The 21,151-nt window shown below is 35.1% G+C and overlaps 1 protein-coding gene and 1 pseudogene across 2 annotated transcripts in view; one reads left to right on the forward strand and one right to left on the reverse strand.

Annotated features, from left to right (window-relative positions):
- Positions 1-4,805: 4,805 nt before the first annotated feature.
- LOC308414972 (small ribosomal subunit protein bS16m-like) lies at positions 4,806-7,817 on the reverse strand (annotated as a pseudogene). Its single transcript has 2 exons — positions 7,711-7,817; positions 4,806-5,204 (listed from the first exon to the last, which is right to left on the reverse strand). The product of its transcript is annotated as a small ribosomal subunit protein bS16m-like (transcript).
- A 286-nt stretch (positions 7,818-8,103) lies between these two features.
- Positions 8,104-21,151, forward strand: part of DACH2 (dachshund family transcription factor 2) — a gene marked incomplete at both ends in the record, with an annotated part of 540,251 nt that continues 527,203 nt past the window's right edge. The window contains one exon of the mRNA XM_080910121.1: positions 8,104-8,609. Within this exon, the coding sequence (XP_080766247.1) occupies positions 8,104-8,609 (506 nt within the window). The remainder of the gene's footprint in view (positions 8,610-21,151) is intronic.

Consider the following 21,151-nt stretch of genomic DNA (forward strand, 5'->3'; position numbering starts at 1 on the left):
AGGGCTTCTACATATTTACGTGTGTTCTCCTGATTCTCTTGTATTTCTTTAAGTGAATTACTTGTGTGTTTCTCCAGGACCTTCATCATCAACATAAGGTATGATTTTTAAGTCCAAATCTTGTTTGCCCCATATGTTGGTATATCCCTTACCACTTTTAGTGGGAGCACAGGGTTCTGATGTTGCCAGGTTGTCTTGTCTTCTATTGCTTAAGTTCTTGCTTTTTGCCATCTTGTTATCTGTGATAATAAGTGATCTTGTCTCTTTCTGGAGCTTGTTTCTCCTGTGGGTCTGTGGGCCCATGGGTGGAGGAGGGAGATTGCTGCTGGGTGTTCAGCTCTCTGTGGGTAGGTTGTGAGTTCTGATGGCACTGGACATGCTCTGGCTCTGACCACAGATGAGTGCTGGAACAGTCTGTTCCCAGGCAGCATGGTACTACCTGTGCCCAGAGAGTTCCCGGTGGTCTCTCCCTGAATAGTCAGTGGAAAGGAAGTGGGGACACACCTGTGGACTCAGGTGAGCGAGTGCTTCTGAGGCTCCTCTGAGGGCTCAGCAGTCTGCTGGCAGGTCATCATGAGTCCTGATGGTGGTGGCCTAACTCTTTCTCTCAAAATAATTCTTTAATAATCTGAAAGAGTAGTTATTACCAAATAATTTTGAAAATACTGATTATTAAAATTAAGGAACAAAGAGTGGAGCAGGAGTTGAGGAAAAGATCATCCATAGACTGCCTCCCTCACCAAGGTATCGATCTCATATGCAGCCACCAAACCCAGTCAGTGTTACGGATGCCAAGAATTGCTTACTGACAGGAGCCTGATATGAATGTCTTCTCAGAGCCTCTTTCAGAGCCATACTGATACAGATGAGAATGCTTGCAGCTAATCATCAAACTGAGTACGGGGAAGCCAGTGGAGGAGCTAGAGAAAGAATGGAAGGAGCTGAAAGGGTTTGCAACCCCATGGAAGAAGAACACTATCAACCAACCAAACCCCCAGAACTCCCAAGGGACTAAAACACCAACCAATGAGTACACATGAAGAGACCCATAGCATTGTCTGATATCAGTGGGAGAAGAGACCTTTGGTTCAGTGAAGGCTTGTTTCCCTAGTGTAGAGAAATGCCAACGTGCTGAGCTGGGTGTTGGTGGTTGGGAGTGGGAGCATATTCATAGAAGCAAGGGGAAAGATTAGGGGGAATTGAACAGGGAGGAAAGGGCATAACATTTGAAATGCAAAAACAGAGAATATCCAATTAAAATGATAAAAAACACTCAATTTCATAAGATTCTCCCAGATAAGCATATGCATAAACGAATGCATATTAAAATGAAAAATAATAAAAATAAGTTTTAATTTAATAATATATATTTTTTGAATGACAGAAATATAATACAGAATGATCCAGAATATTAAAGGATGAAGAAGTAGAAAAATAAATATAGATTGTTATTGAGCAATTCAATGATCATGTTTGGTATAGTAATCTTTCTTTTGTATTGTGAAGAATTAAATTTCAAAAGGTTAAGGTCAAAGGTGTAGTAAAGAGGAAAATAATTGTAAGTAGCTGAGACATTCATAAAGTTTGAAAAATCAGTAGTGATTACATGTGGATCTCAGTAGTTTGCCTTCATCATAATCATCTATAAATTTTGTTAAAACTCAAATTTCTGGGCCTCAACTCATAGAGATTCTGTAGATTTTGTAGGTGTTGGAGATGGGAAAACAGTTTATATTTTTTCAAAGTACTCAGAGGATGACAAAGCAAAGAGTCTGGGGGCAATACTCCTGAGAATTATTATTGAACGTTTGGAGAGAATTTTTGTTTGCGTTCATTCAAAGTCGTGTGGTTTATTTTAACAAGGATAAAAATCAGAGTAAGCAGAGAGGGATACAGTTTAGATGCATAAGAGAGGAGACTAGGGATTAAAATTGATTGGTGGCCGGTGGGACACAAAGGGGTCAAAACTATCAAGGGAGGCAGGGGAAGAAGTTTTGTATTTCCTGAAGGACCCTGGGAATATAAGAAGATCAGAGACATTAAGGAGAAAATCTATTTCTGAAGAAAGAATGGAGGTTTGAAAAACTCTCTATTACTGTGTGGTAAAATACAAAAGTGGGAAGCAGCAACTGATGAGAGTGTTGCAAACTCTTGGAGCGGACACTCCAGTGAATTCTACAGGGAGTAAGCAAAAGAAATAAAAACCAGACTGTGTACCGGTAGGAGTTCAGATGACCCCAACCTGAACAGTCAAAACGGTACAGTTTTAAAAGGAAAAATGTATTGTGAGGTGTCAATGGCAGTTAAAATTTAAAAAGATACATATCTTCTAGACAGTGTAATATGGGGTATCATATATTAAAAGGATGGAATAAATATGCATTTTATAAGTACTTTAAAATTTTAGTCTTTTTTGATTCAATTAGAAAAACATAATTTTTCTTTTAAGCCTTCAATTTTTAGCTGTTAATTATTTCAGTTTTGGCAATTTTTTTGTCCGAAGGGGTCATATTTTCTACTTTAATCTTTCTTAGAATTCATTTTCAATGGAAAAAAGGCACATTATAGTTGATCTCTATGTAGCCAGTTTTCTGGGAATTGATTAATCATGTGTGTGTTTGTGGGGAGGGGGAGGTACACTTATAGGGGTTCTCTGTGGGTTTCAAATGATTCCAACACCTTAGAATGTTCTTAAATATCTCTTCTAAAAAACAGTCCCTTCAAATACTTTGCAGTTCTATTCAAGCTTGCATATATATATATATATATATATATATATGTGTGTGTGTGTGTGTGTGTGTGTGTGTTTACATATGTGTGTATATGTATATATGTATATATGTGTATGTATGTATGTATAAATCATTATATAGAATATAGGGCTTCATTCTCCAGTCAACAGCCTTATATCCATGTATATATGGTAGTAGAAGTAACTCAACTTAGTGGGTTAAAAAGAAGACATGAAGTTGGCAGAGGGATGCGGTGGTGGTGGTAGTGGTCTGGGAGACGGCGTTGGATGGGAAAGTAGAAAGTAGATATGATCAAAATGCATTGTACACATGTATCAAACTTCCAGAAGATAAATAAATATATTAAAAATATAGATGGGTTACAAGATGGCTCAACAGATAAAGGCACTTGTGCCTGAGGACTTGAGCTGGATCTCGGGACTCACATGGTAGAAGGAGAGAACTGATCCTGAGTGAACACACACACACACACACACTCACACACACACACACACACACACACACACACACACACACACACTAAATGCCATGTAGTACATTAAGAAAATTAGGGCTGAAGAAATGGATTGACAGTTAAGAGTATTTGCAAAGGTTCCAAGTTTGATTTCCAAAACCCACATGGCTGCTTACAACTGTCTCTTATTCTTGTTTCTGCAGAATCTAATGCCCCCTTCTGGCTTCCCTGAGTATGCATATGGTGTAGCTACATGCAGACACATAAAATAAATAAGTAAATCTTTTAAAATGAATTTATTTTCATTAAGGTATCTTTTTATAGGCTGTGCCAAAAAAAGTGGAACGCTTGCCCATGTATTATATATTATAAATGAGCACCTCCCCTTCTAATTGAATGTGAATTATGATAAAATTTAAATTTCTAATTAAGGTCAGGAAGTTCTGTTTTAAGACTCAAATTATTGAGCCATTCTATTAGAACTAGTGCCATCTAGAACTTTTTCTTATGAGATATGATATCTTCTTACACTAATTTTATTTATGTTTACTCCAATGATGAGTTTCTATCTGGTATTAATTTACAAACCTGGGATATTTTCTTATTGTTCATGCAGTGTGTCTCATCTCCCAAAGGTGTTGTTGGAAGTAGTGTTCTAATAAGCTCATATAAAGGACACACCAGATATTTTATTTATAAGCTAAATGACTAGATTGGGCAGATCTAGAGCTATTCTAACTTATTCCTCAGCTATGAAGTCTCTTGGTACTTACTGTTTCTCCTGGCCACTCTGATCTGGTCCAGGGCAGTTTCCTCCCTGTTGGTCCTCCTTTCTCTTCCCACCTGCAACCTCCTCTTGAATATCTAGTTTCACCTGACTACCTCCACTGCCCAATATTAGGCTATAGCTTACGTTGACCAGTTAAATTGGGAAGAAGGTTCATATGCCATCGGTAGAGGACTTGAGCATCTACTCATCGGGGCAATCACATTTTGAGGAACCAGTTTTAGCTATAGGATGCAAGCGGCATCAGACTGACCCACTACATTAGGGCACTCTGTTTACTGTAGCCATTACAATTTTATACTACTTCATACAGTTCCAAAGTTACAGGGTTTTGACATGTAAAGTTTCCTCCAGTCTTGTACAACACCAGGCTTATTTAGAAATATGTTTGTCTGACAGTAGATATTCAAATCAAAAAGGAATAAAATACAACTCTGTATGTGGAATCTGATAATTTTAGTCTCAAAACATAGATAGTAGTAATACAAATAAAGTTATCAAAGCATCAAAAAAAAAAAAAAAAAAAAAAAAAAAAAAAAAAAAACCCAAGGACACAGTATCTGAAGTCTTTATTTAGATGTCGTTAAGTTACAAGTATCACTTAAAATTAATTCACATGCTAATTTTCTACGGGGCCACAATGGGAAGGAATTCAATAATGAAACCAAAAGTATTTTCTTTTTTTTTTTTCCTTTCCTGGAAGACAGAGACTTGGAAAGCTCCATTTATTGATTCCCTAAACCCAACACAAAACTCTATGCACAAGTTTTACAGGCCCTTGACCTTGAGGCCACAGATGTGTTCGCTGAAGTCAGCTTGCTTCTGTATCTTTGGGCTCTGATTCTCTTTTCTGAGATGCTAAGAGGACTTCCTCCATAGTCTCTCAGCACTAGTGATCATCATTGGATGCAGGGGGAAAAAGCCAGACAGACTGAGAAGTTTCTCATTAGGCTTAGAGAGGTGAGCCCCACAGCCAATCCAATGCCGGATCTGGACCAGATTGAGGGCAACTAGTTTTTCTCAGTGACTATTGGTTAGTGGATCAGAGGAGCCAACTGCTCCACAAATTGGCCATCCCTGGGGACACTTGTTGTGAGCAACCACAATACAGTAGAAAGGCCAGTTAGTGCAGACATCCAAAGCAAGGCACATGACTAGGTGGCCTCCATTTTAGGCTTTGCAGAAAAAGGTTGTGAGGTGGACCGTGGTGCTTCGGTGAGCCGCTTTTCAGCTGTCTCTTTGAATAGACCGGCTCCACGGAGCCTCCAAAAGTATTTTCTTCATCGAAGGCATCCAAGAGCTGTTAATCCTTCAGTGACTACCAGCCGATTTGAAGCTCTATCAGTTCTACCTGAATTTAGCATTAGTATTTGATAATTAAAACACTGTTATAAACTTGATAGACACTTGGAATACATAACATTTATTTCATGTCCTTCCTAACACCGAAATGCATTTGTTTTCTAATACAAGAAATGATTGCAGCCTTAGTGAATGTTCTACCTTTTTCACTTTATACCGTAATTTTTTTTGAAGAAATAAAACTTTCACTTTATTCCTTGTGGACAGGTTTTGTTTAATTACCAGTTTAGTTTTTATTTATTTATTTTGATTTTTAATTTAATATTTCCTTACTGTCTAGACTTTATTCTCTTATATAATAATTTTTAAAAATAAAATATCCAAACATCTGTGAATGAGCCCATTTGCGAAGGAGAAAAAATCACCACGTTCAGAATGTTAAACCATCCTTATAAACTATATACTGTCTTGAGTCTTTTTGTAATGTTAGGGCAAGACTAAGGTATGGTGGGCTCTTGTAAACATGTTCAGTCTTATTGCTGAAAACTCCCAATTACTATAAAAGAAAGACATTCATAATGTAGTTTCAGCCATACACAGGGAGCTGCTTGACCTTAGGATTATCAGTGTAGAGTTTTCTCAAATAAAATTTTGTACAAAACTTATTCTCTTGGAAGGTTTTATTGCAGCATCACCAGAGGTATATTTAAACACATCGTTTAACAGACATTCTATTCAACACCTTTTGTACAGATTTTAGGTTTCTTTACAAAAAAGAAAAAACAACAACAAAAAAAAAGAATTAGTAAATACTGAAAAGCATGGTGATGCTATTATATTGTCTTTGTAAACCATTACATTCTCTGGGAGCCTTTTCTATCTCCGCTCTATCTTCTTGTTGTCCTAATATCTTCTCATTTTCCTCCCAAGATTGTAGCAAGTAAGCAGAAACAATTTCATGCCTTTAAAATGATTTGTGATAGAAAGCATTTCAACCTATTATGTCAGAGTTGCTTAGTCCTGTATTCCAAAGCCACCATCATCACAGGTTTTTCATAGTTTGACCTCATTCCATTTGAAATGGCACACTGTGAAGAGACTCAAAAAGAAGTTTGCAATACTTGGTTAATGAAATGGCCGAAGCAAAACAAACCAACCAACAAACAAAAAACCAATAAGCTGTAGAAAGAGTGACAGAAATACCTTACCCAGGGCATTTTCAATTTAGAACTTGGGAAAGAAGAACATACTCACTTCCCCTCTATGATAATGCTAAATACAGCTGGCGCTAATAAAACTCAGCCAGTTTCTAAAAGTATTTATTTTCCGGAAGATTATAGGAGAAGGTATGTAGCTATGAGTGTAGTAGCTTTTGTAACTAATTGAAATCTGAATTTAACTCACCGAATAACTACCAGCTCCTGTAGGAGAGGATAGTAAAGGAAATACCTTACAGTTTATTCAAACGTTGACAAAGAATTTAAACCAACCTGGCTAAGGTGACATAACTGCTATGTGTTGTATGGGAACGGCCATGCTTTTCTAAGGCAGGTACCCTACTCAGATATTTCCTTCACAGTGTGTTCTCCTAGTAGGTGTGGGAGGTTTGGTAGGTAGGGGAAGAAGAATCAGGAGGTACTATTATGATATAAAACCTTTGGGATGCCTGGGCCATTCACTGGTTTTCACAGCCCATTGTGAGGGAGAAAAAAAAATCCAAGTTTTAATTGAGTGCTAAACCCTATCCTTATAAATATCCAGTATAAATTATATAGTGTTTTGAGCCTTTTGGTAATATTAGAGCAAGACTAAGATATGGTGCACACTCTCTTGCACGTGTACACACACACACACACACACACACACACACACACACACACACACACACACCCAAAACACTGTTCTGTTCCAGGACAGTGGCGGAAGTGCTGTAAAACAATCCACCCATCTGATATAGAGGTTCCACCCTGCTTGGTCACAATCAGCAACTCTGATACGAATGCGAGAATTCTGGGGAGCGGTCCTGTGGACTCTGGATAAGGAAGATAGTACAGAAAATGAGCTAAGTGTGTAAGAGAATTGGCCGAGTTGTTCACTTGTGAACTCGTTTGATTTGTTTCTCCAGGATGCTGGGCGGAAGCCACCTCTTCGTTCCCCTGAGTTTGGGGGAAATGTGCAAGTTGAATTGGAGCTAAGTCACTTTCTTCCACCGAACCCGGTGCGAGATGCTCGGGGTGTTTGAAGGAGACACACTTGGGAGTCCCATTTGTGACCCCACTAATCTTTCACTTAAGAGAAGACAGGCTGAAAACATAGTTGTCCTCAGAGACCTGACAATCGGACTCTCTGCTCTGATCTCCAGGCAGTAAGCAAGGCAGCATACCGCCCCCTTCTCGTGCTCCACCTCCACTCACCGAAAGTCCCACTCGGCCTCAGGTAGGCAGGGGCGGGCTAGGGAGTCTCCACCCCTTGCTGGCGGCAGCCATTCTGCGCGCTCGGCCGCTGAGGGGGTGGGGCCCATTGGCTGGGGGGCGCTGCCAGTCTCAGGAGGGGGTGTGGTGGGGGTGGGCTCTTGGACCGCGCCGGGTCTAGGCTGCTCACAGTGTGTAGGGTGGTGGATGAGCTGGAGCTGGAGCCAGAGCCAGTGCGCTTCAGACTTGCGAACAGTTCAGAGAGTCAGAACGTGACTGAAAGAGAGAGAAAGAGAGAGAGAGAGAGAGAGTCGGCGAGTGAGTGCAAGGAGACCTAGAGGAGTCAGAGCGAGAAAGCAAGGGCTCAGAGAGCTAGGTTTGAGACAGAGTGTGACCATGGCTGTCTCTGCACCTCCAGTGATCTCTGCAACTTCCACCAGCGCCGGCGTCCCAGGGGGTTTATTCCGGGCTGAACCCTTGTATTCATCTCCAGGAGAGCCCCCTCGTCTAACCCCTAATATGATCAACAGTTTCATGGCCAATAACCACAACGGCAGTGTCGTGGGTGGCGGGATTAGTGGCAGCGGTGGCACCAGCAACACCAACACAAACGAGTGCCGGATGGTCGACATGCACGGGGTGAAGGTGGCTTCATTCTTGATGGACGGGCAGGAACTGATCTGCCTACCGCAAGTCTTTGACCTTTTCCTCAAGCACCTGGTGGGAGGGTTGCACACAGTGTACACTAAGCTGAAGAGACTGGACATATCTCCGGTGGTGTGCACTGTGGAGCAAGTTCGAATCCTCCGCGGGCTGGGGGCCATCCAGCCGGGGGTGAATCGTTGCAAGCTCATCACTAGGAAAGACTTCGAAACTTTGTTCACCGATTGCACCAATGCCAGGTGAGAGACACTCATTGCTTGACTCTTTCTTTTCTTACCCACTTTGCCCTCTTCTGCATGTCTTAAATCAGCCTCATCCAACTTGGTCTGTAGAGATCCGCTACTTTGCACTGCAATCGGCCGGGTTTAGAGAACTAGAAGGGCTCATAAATTAATTGCCAGTCCTTTCTAGGCTACTCTCATTTGTAGGGCTTCGATTTGAAAAAGTCCCGCACAAACTTCAGTAGCAATCCTCCACTGAAACTTTACAGCCTTTCGCCTACATCCCGCATGGCTTTTTGGCTGCTCATGGTAGTTATTTTCTTTATTTGGTTTTCTTTCCTGCTCTTTTGTGGCCATACGGGTCGGATAGTTTTCCCCTGAACAGGGGACACCAAGGGCTTTCTTGGGGGTGAGAGCTGGCTGAGCTGTATCCTGGGCTCCTAAGCTGGCAACTGAGAAAACGGCATTTAGGGGGACTGAAGTCTAGAATTCATCCCAGAGGGTGATTTGATCCCCATCCTGTATGTTTGTTGTGAGTGTATGGGATGTGTGTGCTGTGATGGTGGAGGTGGTGTGTGTGTGTGTGTGTGTGTGTGTGTGTGTGTGTGTGTGTGTGTGTGTGTGTGTAAGCTTGTAGAAGTGCTTGCAAGGACATATGCTCATGCCTGCTGTGCAAAGCTCCCTGGTGCAAGGTAAAGTAGATGAGTCTTACTTAAAAAAAAAAAAAAAAAAAAAAAAAACTAAGAGGACAGATGCCACTTTCCTGGAATCCTCCCTTTTGGACCGCCTGCAGAGGTTAATGTGGGGTAAGGAGGGCTGGAGCTCAGGCTAGGCTGAGGCTTGGTGTAGAAGTTAGTAGGCTTTTTTGTTTTTGTTTTGTTTTTCTGGGAGTATGATCCAGCTCCTCCACTCTAGACAAACTACTTAGTTGGAAGGATCCCATTTCCTCCTAGAAAGGATCGTTTAAATAATAATAGCTACCTTTCCAAGTCCTAAGTGTTACCTCCTTGATATCACTGTTTAGAAGTGCATTGGAGACGAGGTGTTCACGTGCACTTACGTGAGATGTTTTGAATACAATTTTAAGAAAGGAAACAGTTGAGAATTATTTGACATTCAAAAATATAAACTGGTAATCTTAGTGCTCATTTCATCTCCAGTCTGGCAATATCTCAGGAAAGCAATCATTTTAAACACTAGATTAACAAATAAGTCAGAAAATTACAATTTCTGGATGAAAAAGGAGCAAAGAGCTTTGCTGTAAAGCAGCAGCATAGTTGGTCATTTTATACAGAACTTCTCCTGAGGTCTAGTCCCACAGTACAACTTTAAAGAATGGTATCTCTGGGTCTGAGGAATGAAACTGCAACTGCATTGTCATGTCTCTTGTAAAATCTAAATTGCTGTCTTGAGCGGAAACGCACTGATGATAATTTACAGGCAAACTGTTGCTTACTAGTGCAATACACACAACATTGCTATAGAACTTACAAGAGAACCTTTTCTTGTTCCCTCTGAACAACTTCTGTGTTCAAGCAACTAAACAGAGCCCGGCTAGAGGGAAACTCTTACCTGATTCCCATGTCAAGTTTAAAAACCTGGTTTTATAAATCAAACTTTTCTTAAGGCAGATGACTTTAAAACACAAAGGATAAAAGCCTCTCTCAATGCAAGACAAAATTATGGGTTTTAGAAATAGAAACATTTTATAGAAAATAGAAATTTTTCATTTTGATTACAAAGAATATTACTAATACAGGAACTCAGTGAGTTACCAGAACTTCTAATGGAGGCCATGTGATTCATTTATTGATGTGCAGATATGCTAACTTGAAAACTAATTGCAGAGAGAAAAAGCCATATTCATCTTTTCTCTTTCTTCTCCCTCTCTTTGGTTTTTTTCCTTCCCTTTTCTTCTTTATCACTCCCCTCCCCTAAACTGTTATTCATAAAGCAAAAATTTTATACAGGAACCATTCCCCCCCTTTTCAATAGTTATTACTCTCATTCTTGAGAAATATTTATGAGTTCCACTCTCAGAATAAACAGGTTAGTATTTTATTATGCTGTTGATGATTTTTTTCTATAAATAAGAACTTTTCTTAAATTTTAACAAGTCATACCAAGAGATAAATGATAAATTACTTAGCCTATTTACATATGTTACTCTATAGTATTTTGGGATCCTGTTATAATATGTTTTAGATTCCTGTTTTAATTTGATTAGGCTTTATTCATTATCATTTGCATAGCTAACATTTTTACTTGATTTTTTGTAAAATTGTTATAGAAAAATATTAAATATGAAAAATGTATTTGTGATACAATGGGCTGTGCATTTTACTACATTTTATAATATATGGTTTGAATAATTGTCTTGCAAATAGTGAAATATATAATTGTAAATATTATGAAACCTATTTTATGGCTAAAACACATAAAGGAATGAGGAAAGCTATTAGACAGAAATACACATACTACATATATAGTAATTTTTAAATAGAGAAAAGTACAATTACTTGAAAAATTTAATTAATGATGATATAATGTTAGTTAATTTTTTTGCTGCAAATGCTCTCATGAATATGTTAATAAAATTACAAAATATGATTTATATGAAAAACTCTTCATTACTCTAAGTAACATTGTTTACAAAAATCTATGATTTTAAATGCAATCTGAAGTTAGTATTTAGGTCAACACTATTTCTGTCGCTTTTTAATTCAGTAAAGGGAGAAATGAGAGGTATACCAAGGAATTAGGCCCAGAGTGATAGCACAAAGTAGCTGAGACACACGGTAAGAAAAGAGAAATGCATTAAAGAGTAGAATTATGTCATAGGGTGAAGAAAATGAAGGGGAAGATCCTATACACATACCCAAGAAGATAAGTGATGTTCTCAATGTAGTCTCGCTTAAAGAGAATTGTTCATAAAGATTCATGACTTTGAGCTAAAGGAGAGAAGGGAGAAAAGTACAAGAAAAAGGAAAAGTGCACATTCAGTTGAGTGGAAACTTATATTAGCAAAAGTCTTTTCCTGATTTCCAAACATACTTCCCCTTCTTTGTCAAATGCATGGAGAAGAGTATGTGTTTTGACTAGAGTGTTTTTAATTTGTAATGTTCTCTACGTTATCTCATACAAAATGGGGTCATTTTAAAATTTATTATTTTCAGAAACCCTAATATATTGTTTGAGGTAGCCTTTTGATATAATTTAGTGCAATTTACACTGAAGAAACACGAGTGATGCACACACACACACACACACACACACACACACACACACATATATATATATATGATTTTCTTCATAATACTAAGAGTCATGGTAAAAACTCTATTTGTGCCATATGTTTTAATTACTGAAGCATTCAAAGTTGTCTTCTCAGAAGAGAAGTTGTGAAATAATGTATGCTTCAACTACTAGAGAATAGTGCAACAAAATTCCTGATCATATATTATTCTATTAGGTAAGTTAAGCTTCATATCATTACAATGATGCCTCTGAAAGGGGCTGTACAACATATCTTCACATACTGTTTTACCTTAAACTGAATAGTGAAGATATTATTTGGAAGATTATTAAGAAAATGATGATTTTAAAGATCCCCCAAACCAAATGGAAAATATCTTCTCTTAGACTGAAAGAACATTTTTTGTTTCATTGTTTATGTGAAAACTTGGACATTTTAATGCTAGAGAAAAGCAATTTCAGATAGCATATGTCTAAAATCCTCACTCTTTGTGTCCTGGGTCTTCCTTACTACACTGTCTCAAGTATACCAGCAGTTATGCACTAAATGACAAATTGTTCTTAGTAAATATGCAAATAGACCAATGTATTTTAGTGATATCACTTTTTAATCTACTTGCCTACATAAAAGTTACATTGTCAGATTTCAGGATCAAAATTTCATTTCAGTGCAAGAGAAATTAATTCCATGTTATTCACTCTGAAGTATAGTTAAACAGATGATTGTAGAAATAAGAGTGTATGATTAGGACAACACTGTAACAATTATTTGGAGACATGACTTAACATTATTGAAATAAAAGGTTTTTTGCAATTAAAATTCATAATCCTTCACTTGTATTTCATTTGACAGTATATAAAATGAACATATATGTGTTTTGGTGTTGGAATAATTTTATGTGAATTTACTGACATTTGTAATATTTAAACTATTCTTAAACAATGCGAAAGATGTTTATTATAAGCACTCAATGAATTTGGCTTTGCACTCAAACTTGATGTATCCTTTATAGTAACACAGTTTACTTGAAACTGTTGCTTTGCATTTATAATAAAATTAAACATCATCAAGTTTTTAAAGAGCTTGTATAACTTTTCTGGACTGGTGCTTTGTATTACAGATACTTCCACAGGTAATAAAAATGTTATAGAAATAAATCTGGACAATGAATATGTATCTCTTATTTCACAAGGTGGTGATGAGTTAGTTATTGTCTCTTAAATGCAGCCATATAACCCAAATTCGTCAGTTTTGTTTTAGATGAATGGTGCTAATATTACAATTATAGCAGTGCAGTCATATATCGATGTACAACATTTTAATGATTACCTTTATTTTAACCATATTCTTCTGCCTAAATTTTTTATTCATCTAGATTCTCCAGTTACTGACTGATTGCTCATGTTTACCTCAAATACCTTCATCTTAGGTGATGCATGTGATAGACTAGTACTTATTTGGAGTTTTATGTATGATATCATTCTCAGTACACACATGGTACATAATTGTTAATACATTATTAGAATGTTATTGTCTTCTGATATTAGTATTTATATGCTTTTATGTAAGAAATACTTAATACTTGAAGTAGAAGTTACCAAATTTGACTTATTTGGTTCTATTTAAAGAACTCTTATTTTGTGTAGATGCTTAAAAACCTTCTTGCAGATGAGTATAGTTGTGAGAATACCTAATCACAATGCATTTCACTTGGCAATGTACATCTCCCCTTACACTTTTTCTTGTTTGCAAAGATTCATATGATTTGGATTTATTCACTCTACATATTTCAAATATGTTTAAAACCAACCTAGTTGATCTAAAACTGACTATATTGTGTCTATTGCTAAAAATAGTCTCAAAAGCAAAACAATTAGGTATTAATGATATTCTTGTTGCATATTCAAGAGGTCTCTAGTAGTATTTTTCCCTTTCTCTCTTTTTTTTCCATTTCACCAGCTCAACCTGCAAAACTCTTCACTGTCACTTCAGATCACACAATTCTATGAAGATAAAACAACATTTAAACACATTTGCTTTGGAAGGGAAATTGAACATTTGCACCCAATAAGCCTGATTGTGGAACTGAATGCAAATTGTGTTTTGATTTATCTCTTTTACACTTTTTTTCCATTTGAATTGATCTTGCATTAATTTCACCAAGCGGCTCTGTGAGGCTGCAGATGTTGCCCCGTGTTTAATAAATCAATGAGACAGATCTGAATGAATCACTTCAGATGGATTCTCTGCTCGGTTTGATGTCTAGATGTTATTCTTAGCTTGTTATCATGACAGATGCATTAATGTTCCCATACACTACCAGCAATGTCAAAGAGATTGAAGCTTTTAAAGTGGCGGCATCCCTTTTTCCATTTTCTGCTAGAACAACTACATTTATATTATTTTATTTAGAAATCAGGGTAAAACATCAAAGCAGTCATAAGATTTCTGTGAAAAGTTTTAATTTTTATATTATATTTTAATCATTCTGAAATGGTGAAACCCAATATATTATAAGCCTAAATAAAGGGGACCTGCTTAATAATGCCAGTCTATTAATATTTAATCACAAAACAAAAAATGAGAATTAGCAGTATATGATTGGGACACATTGAAAATGCCATTATAAATAGAATAATACTGTATCCAAATTGATTATAGAAGGGTGTCAGTTTTTAAAGCCTTACTAATAAGCTTTTTGTTGGCTTAATGCAGCTGCAATATAATTTTACTAAGGGATTTGGAATGCTTCAGTATTTAATATTTTTAAGTAGGAAGGAGAATATCTGTCTACTGTATATTAATCATTTCTTTAGTTTGTGATACTGAGAAATGTTAGAAAATTTTATTTCATCTTAGCATATATAATCCATTTACATTCTAATTACTTGCAAACCATAAAATATTTTTAACCATAAGTGTTATTTCTCTCTATAGCATATTTTTTTAAAACTAGAAAAGAAAATATATGTAAACCTATAGGACCTTCATATAAATATAGTGGAATTAATTACTTTCATTAAATATCACATGTCCTATACTTTTACATTTAATCTCTTGCCTTCTTACATTGGTTTTCAAAGAAAAACAGCAATGTCAATTGACGTGAAATGTGTATGGTCTAATATTTTAAAAGCTAGAGTTTTAAGTTAATATTAGATTAATAAAAATGAATAAAAAAGAAAATTCAATCTTTGATTTGTATTTGTTGAAGTACATATGTTTTAACACATATGCATTTATGGCTTGATGTAGCTTGATGGCATACCACTCCTCCGAGGGCCTATGTTCCATCAAAAGCATATCAAATGAATAGGTGTTTAGAAGTAGTGTCTCTTTATAGAAATTCAAAACATTCTACAAGCACAATTGTACTGTTACTTAGATTATGACATCAAGAAGCACTGTCAAATAACAAGCTTCAGATTGTCAACATTTCAGAAAAAGATTATCTTCAGGTAGTCATTTCAGAAGCTCAAGACGTGGTTTATTTATATAGTCAAGAATGAACATAAAGTTATTATGAACTTGACTGAATTAAGTATAGTTAACTAGGTTCTTAACATTTTGTTTAAAACCTGTGCATTCCTTTACAGTGAGTTCTCATACTATTTTAATGCTAAATTTATATGTTATAATAAGGAAAATCATTATAAGACTGAGAATATAAAATACAAATTATTTCATATAGAATTGAATATACAATATTTGCAGAGTAACTGAATTTATTATATACAATAAAATCTTAAATATATATAAAGTATATATTTTTGTGATATTGTCTTAGAAACCAATTTTAACATCAGTAATATTCATTACAAAACATCGTAAACCTAACACTTTTTATATGTTAGGCATCAAATTGACATTGGCTGAATGAATACAATCATGCACACATTTATAGTTTTTACATAATTATTTACATCAATTTTTGTTCTTTACATAACTGCTACATAATAGTTATACAAAGGGTGCAGTTGTTAGACTTAATTCTGAAATTTTAACTCTGGTGTAAAATCAATTGTAATCATGCCATAAAACTTTCAGAATTACATATACAAAACCTAATATGCTGAATTAGATTCTTTGACATGAATTATGTTCTGATATAAATTATGATTTCTTAATATTTACTTTTACTGAAAGCCCAGGGGAGATGTTCTAATGTTCTAAATAGGCAATAATTAATAAGTGAAAGAAGACTAGTGGCATAAAATTAGTCTTAGTTATTTAGACTGGTATATCAGCATAATACGTGTGGTACTTGACATGGGATTTTTTTTTTCAAACAGAAAATACTTGTCTAAAAGGAATTGATAAGAAGACAAGATTCCTTCATTCTTTCTAGAATAGAAACAGAAATATACGAAGAAACATACTTCATTATTTTCCTGAGTAATTTGAAGTTTCAATAATGCTCAAATTCAAATTTACATGACACATCTTCTACACTTTCTAATTAAAAGAATAATGTATTTTATTAGGTATAATTAATTTTAAAAGTAAAAATTACTTTTATCTAGGAACCTTGAGGTTGAAGTTATTTCTATCTATGAACTGTTTTCAGCCCTTGTGATTATTTAGTATATCAGCGAAAACTGCAATGAAAACTTTTTAATTGCACTACAGTAAAAATATAGAACATTGGAAAGTTTAAGAAAATAAGGACATAAAATGTTTTAATTGCTGTATGACCCTTTTCCCACATATGGGTTGCTTAGTATATAATGTACTAAGTATGTTAAGGTATTAAACATTCAATTGCTGTTGTGTCCAATGATCTTATCAGGTTGCTGGCAACTGTTAGCTGGCAACAGCATTTAGGCTACATTTAGTCTACCTGCTATTTCTGTGATGGGTTAAAAAGAAAAAAAAAAAAAACAATATTGATCTGTCTCTGGATTAAAGTTTGAAATAGGCAACAGCCAGAACACAAAAGGCTTTTTTTATGATTTCTCAGCTTGCCATTGATCTGCTAGTTTTATTGCATTCATTATTTATTAAAAGAATTTGCAAGCTAAACATAATGTTAAGCTAGTTTGCACACAGGGACGGCACTTAGGAAATTGAATGGAAATTGCATTAGAGATGAACATCTGTGCTATTTTTCCACTCATGTGTTTATGGGTTTGTATAAAAGGTGTATTGGATTAACAGTTATAACCATTACAGCTTATAGCAATATGCTAGATTCTGAGCTTTCAGTTAATTTGGAAGAATTCTGTTCTCCACATTTGTCTAAATAGCATTGTATTGTCATAACAAACTGTGCTGGGATAAATTTATGTTACTATAGCACTTGTGCATCATTTATATTCCTTTTTTTCTGTGATACTCTGTTATACTAAAATATAAACACTAAAAGTACCCCACGATTATTGAGTAAAACTGTGTCATCATCTTTTCCTTGTTTTCAATAGTACAGTAATAAATGTAATTAACATAATTCTTAGTTAAGAATATTGAGTCAGTTTAGTTATTTTCCCACTCCCCCAGTGGTACTGTGGTCTGACCTCAGAGTCTTATAGTTGCTAGGCACATGCTTTATCACTTAGATATACCTTCACTGGAAGAAATTGGAGATTAATGACCTATTAGGTCATTCATAAGAAAGCTTAACATAACTACTCATAAGATGTTATTTTGTATGTATGCTATATCATGATCTATCTGAAACTATATACATACACGAACTGAATCTTTGTTTTGAATAACACTATCAATATTAAGGAAATCTGGCTTTGATACAATTCCCCTGTACATTCAGTGCCAAGAAGTTTAGTTCCATTCAGTTCTTATCTCCGGAAAGTTCTTTTGAGGACATATGTCAGACCTCAGGGACTCTTGCTTTTGAATTATTGGCTTTAACTTAAAGGCATTTGTAAAATTAATTTCTTATTTAAGTTTTATGTTTTCAATAAATAAAAAGTCCTTTTTCAATCATTTTGATTCCTCATCATTGATCAGATGTATTATAGTGTGTGTTCAGCACGTATTAATTATGTATCATGTGATATTAAGGTATATATAACATGTGATATATAAGCAAGAGCCATAGTTCTTGTGGGTGTATTTTGTACTCATTATATCTTTATCTTAGGTATATGCGATGTAATCACATTATGTCTCATTGTATTTACTAATTTAATATTTGTGATAACTGTTTTGCAATACGAGTTGTCAAATAGTCCCAAATTTTATAGCCATATCTGAGTCATATATGTAGGAGTAAACATTGGGATTATTTACATTCTTTAGAATTATATTAGAGAGATCAAGCTAAAATAGTGCGGTTACTAAACATTCAATTATAGAAAAAAGTTTTGCTTTTATGTGAAGAAGCTTCATTTTATTTGTGTTAAGAGTTTTAAACTTCTAGTTCAGACCTTTACTTTTTGGCATATTGTCTTGTACAAGATTATATTTCAAAAGTTAAAATGAAAATAATGAAAGGATTTTTAGTTTATTAAGCAATTCACCCTTAAACATAAGTAACTGGATAATATGTTTATTCATTGTACAAATGTATACACATTTATGTTAATGTGAAGCTTGACCCTTTCGAAGCAGCCTGTAATCTATTAAACTTTTAAATTTATTTCGTGGAAAAATTTAGGAGTATTTGCCAAGTTTTTATTTGAGGAAGACATAAAAAGAAGTTCATTCATAGAAAAGCTTTAAAATGCGTAGTACCTTTTATGTATAGTTCACTCAGATTTGATCTTAGTTTATAAGCCAATTGCAGCATGAAGTTTGAGCAGATAAGGTATCTATAACACATGATGTTTTCCTACCAAGCTAATTTTATTTCTTATTTCAGCAAATGTTTATTAAGTACTACTAGTGCAAGGTTACTTATGAAATGGAATGTAGTATACCTAAGCACATTGTATATTCTTGCTTTTCTCACTTGCAGATACCTTAGGGGAATATTCTTATTACATAGTTACTTCTCAGCTAACCTGTAATGTAGGAAGGAATGGAAGATGATAAACACAACTTAGAAAGTGGAAAAATAATGATAAAAATAAAAAATGATGATTTGCCTTAATGTGCTTTGCATTATTTTATCATTAAATTCTATTGCATTTTTATGTACATTGAGTGATGAATTGGAGTAAAAATGTAGAAACGTGTAGAGGTCGAATTCAATTTAAAAATTACATTATTTGTGTAAAAACATCTATTTCATACAAAGCATATATATGCATGCGGCATATGTATCATAGCTAACAAAGGGGGCTGGTTCATATTGATTAGTGACCACTAACACTATATTTTTTCTTGAATTTACTCTTATGTTGTCTGTGGAAAGATCTTAGTCTTAAACAATATAGTACTCATCATAGGCTGTTAGCATGCCATAAATTTGACAAATTTAATGAGGTTTGTTAATTTTAACATGCTTTCTTGTCCTGAGCTTAGAAACTACCTGACAATCTTCTATGTGTTAAACATTTGAGGTTACTATGACTTACAGGTCAAAACACAGTAGATGAAATCAGTCTTACGAGGTATTTTTGCTCTGTGGAAAGTATAATTTATTCTCCATTTGTAGTTCACGAAAGAAGCAATATGATCACAATGTTGCTTATGGTCCAGCAAGATGAGATATTTTATTTTTTTTCTTTGTAATATTTTCTTTTTAATTGGATATTCTCTGTCTTTACATTCCAAATGTTATCCCCCTTCCCCCCCCTTCCATTCCTCCTCCTCCCGCCCCTTGCTTCCATGAAGATGCTTCCACTCCCAAACACCCACTCCCATCTTAGCGCCTTGGCATTTCCCATACACTGGGAAAATGCACTTTCGCTGGATCAAAGGCCTCTCCTTCCATTGTTGCTAGACAATGCTATCCTCTGCTGCATATGCAACTGGGCCATGAGTCTCTCCATGTGTACCCTGGGAGTTCTGGAGTTGTTTTAACCTAAGTTTAAGTTGAATATTGTGACCTCTGAAGATTATAGTAAATGTTGCAGAGCTTAATTTCTGTAAGTACCTTTGATATAGATACATTCTCACATTTGTAGTTGTTTTGTATTGGCCTTTGTCACACTAAAGGACTCATGGGTTTTTGTTATTTTAGGAGCACTCTCTTTTTCATGAGCTTATATGTTTCTTTAATACCATCCTGCCAGAATCTATGATTCTATTTTCTCTGCAGTTATTTTAAATCAAATGACTACTTTGCTATGAGTTCATTTTGATATTTTTGTTTTGCCTTGTTTCTTGGATTTTTGTTTATTTCTAAGTACACCGCTAGTTTTTAAGTGTGCATTTAATAAAATAAAATTCTCTGTTTAGATCTCTTTTATGTTAGTGAGAAAAATGTAAAAGTACTTGACATAAACAAATCCAAGAACAAGCAGTAGAGTGCAACACTTTTTATTCCAATTATTATCTTAAAGAGGGGTGGACTGTATTTGGCTCATGCTATTATTATCATAGCTTTATTTGAACACAAACCATGGAATTGAAGTACTAATAAATGAGATCATAGAAAACTTGATAAAACAATCCTCAGGCAATGATAGTATAAAATGAAGTAAGGCAGTATAAAATGTATAAATGGAGGTTTTCTAACAGTTTTTGAATGAATCTCTCATACTGTGGATCATTCCCAGCATCTTACACATGCTGAGCAAATGCTTTAACAATGAACTTTATATTGCCCCTGAATATCTTTTTAGGTTTGTCATTTTTTTTAATGATGAGCTTAAACACATTCATGTACTAGAAGCATAGGCATAATACCAACAGTGAATGAATCTAGACATTCTAATTGCAAAGTATTAAAATATTATTATACTTGAAGCCAACTGGTGGTGAAATAATGAGAATAGGTCACATGTATGAGTGTTGTTATGAAGAATATACTATTCTTGCCTTATATGGTGGCTGACTTACACATTTAATCCTACTTTAGGGAGGCAGAGGCAGGCAAACCTTTGTGAGTTTAAGACCAACCTGGTCTGAATAAAGAATTCCAGGCTAGCTGGTGAGACCTTGTCTCAAAGAAATAAATTCCTTAAACCAAAAGACAACAAAACAGCTTAACTTTAAAAAAAATTATACAGTATTGATTTGTTTATCTTGGATAAGTTATCTTACTACAACTAGCTTGACTATAGATTCTTATAGTGTGCTTTTGAAACTTATTTTTAGTATGAAGTTTCTACAAGGGATTAAATTTTGTTTTGGGTGGTGTATGTGAAGTTTATATTTAATTCAATGGTGAACAAGTTTTTATTTTAGGGAATAATTGGAATACTACACTAAAATTACTTAACATTAAAATTTGAAT

Source organism: Micromys minutus, assembly GCF_963924665.1.
Source record: "Micromys minutus genome assembly, chromosome: X".
Lineage (NCBI taxonomy): Eukaryota > Metazoa > Chordata > Mammalia > Rodentia > Muridae > Micromys > Micromys minutus.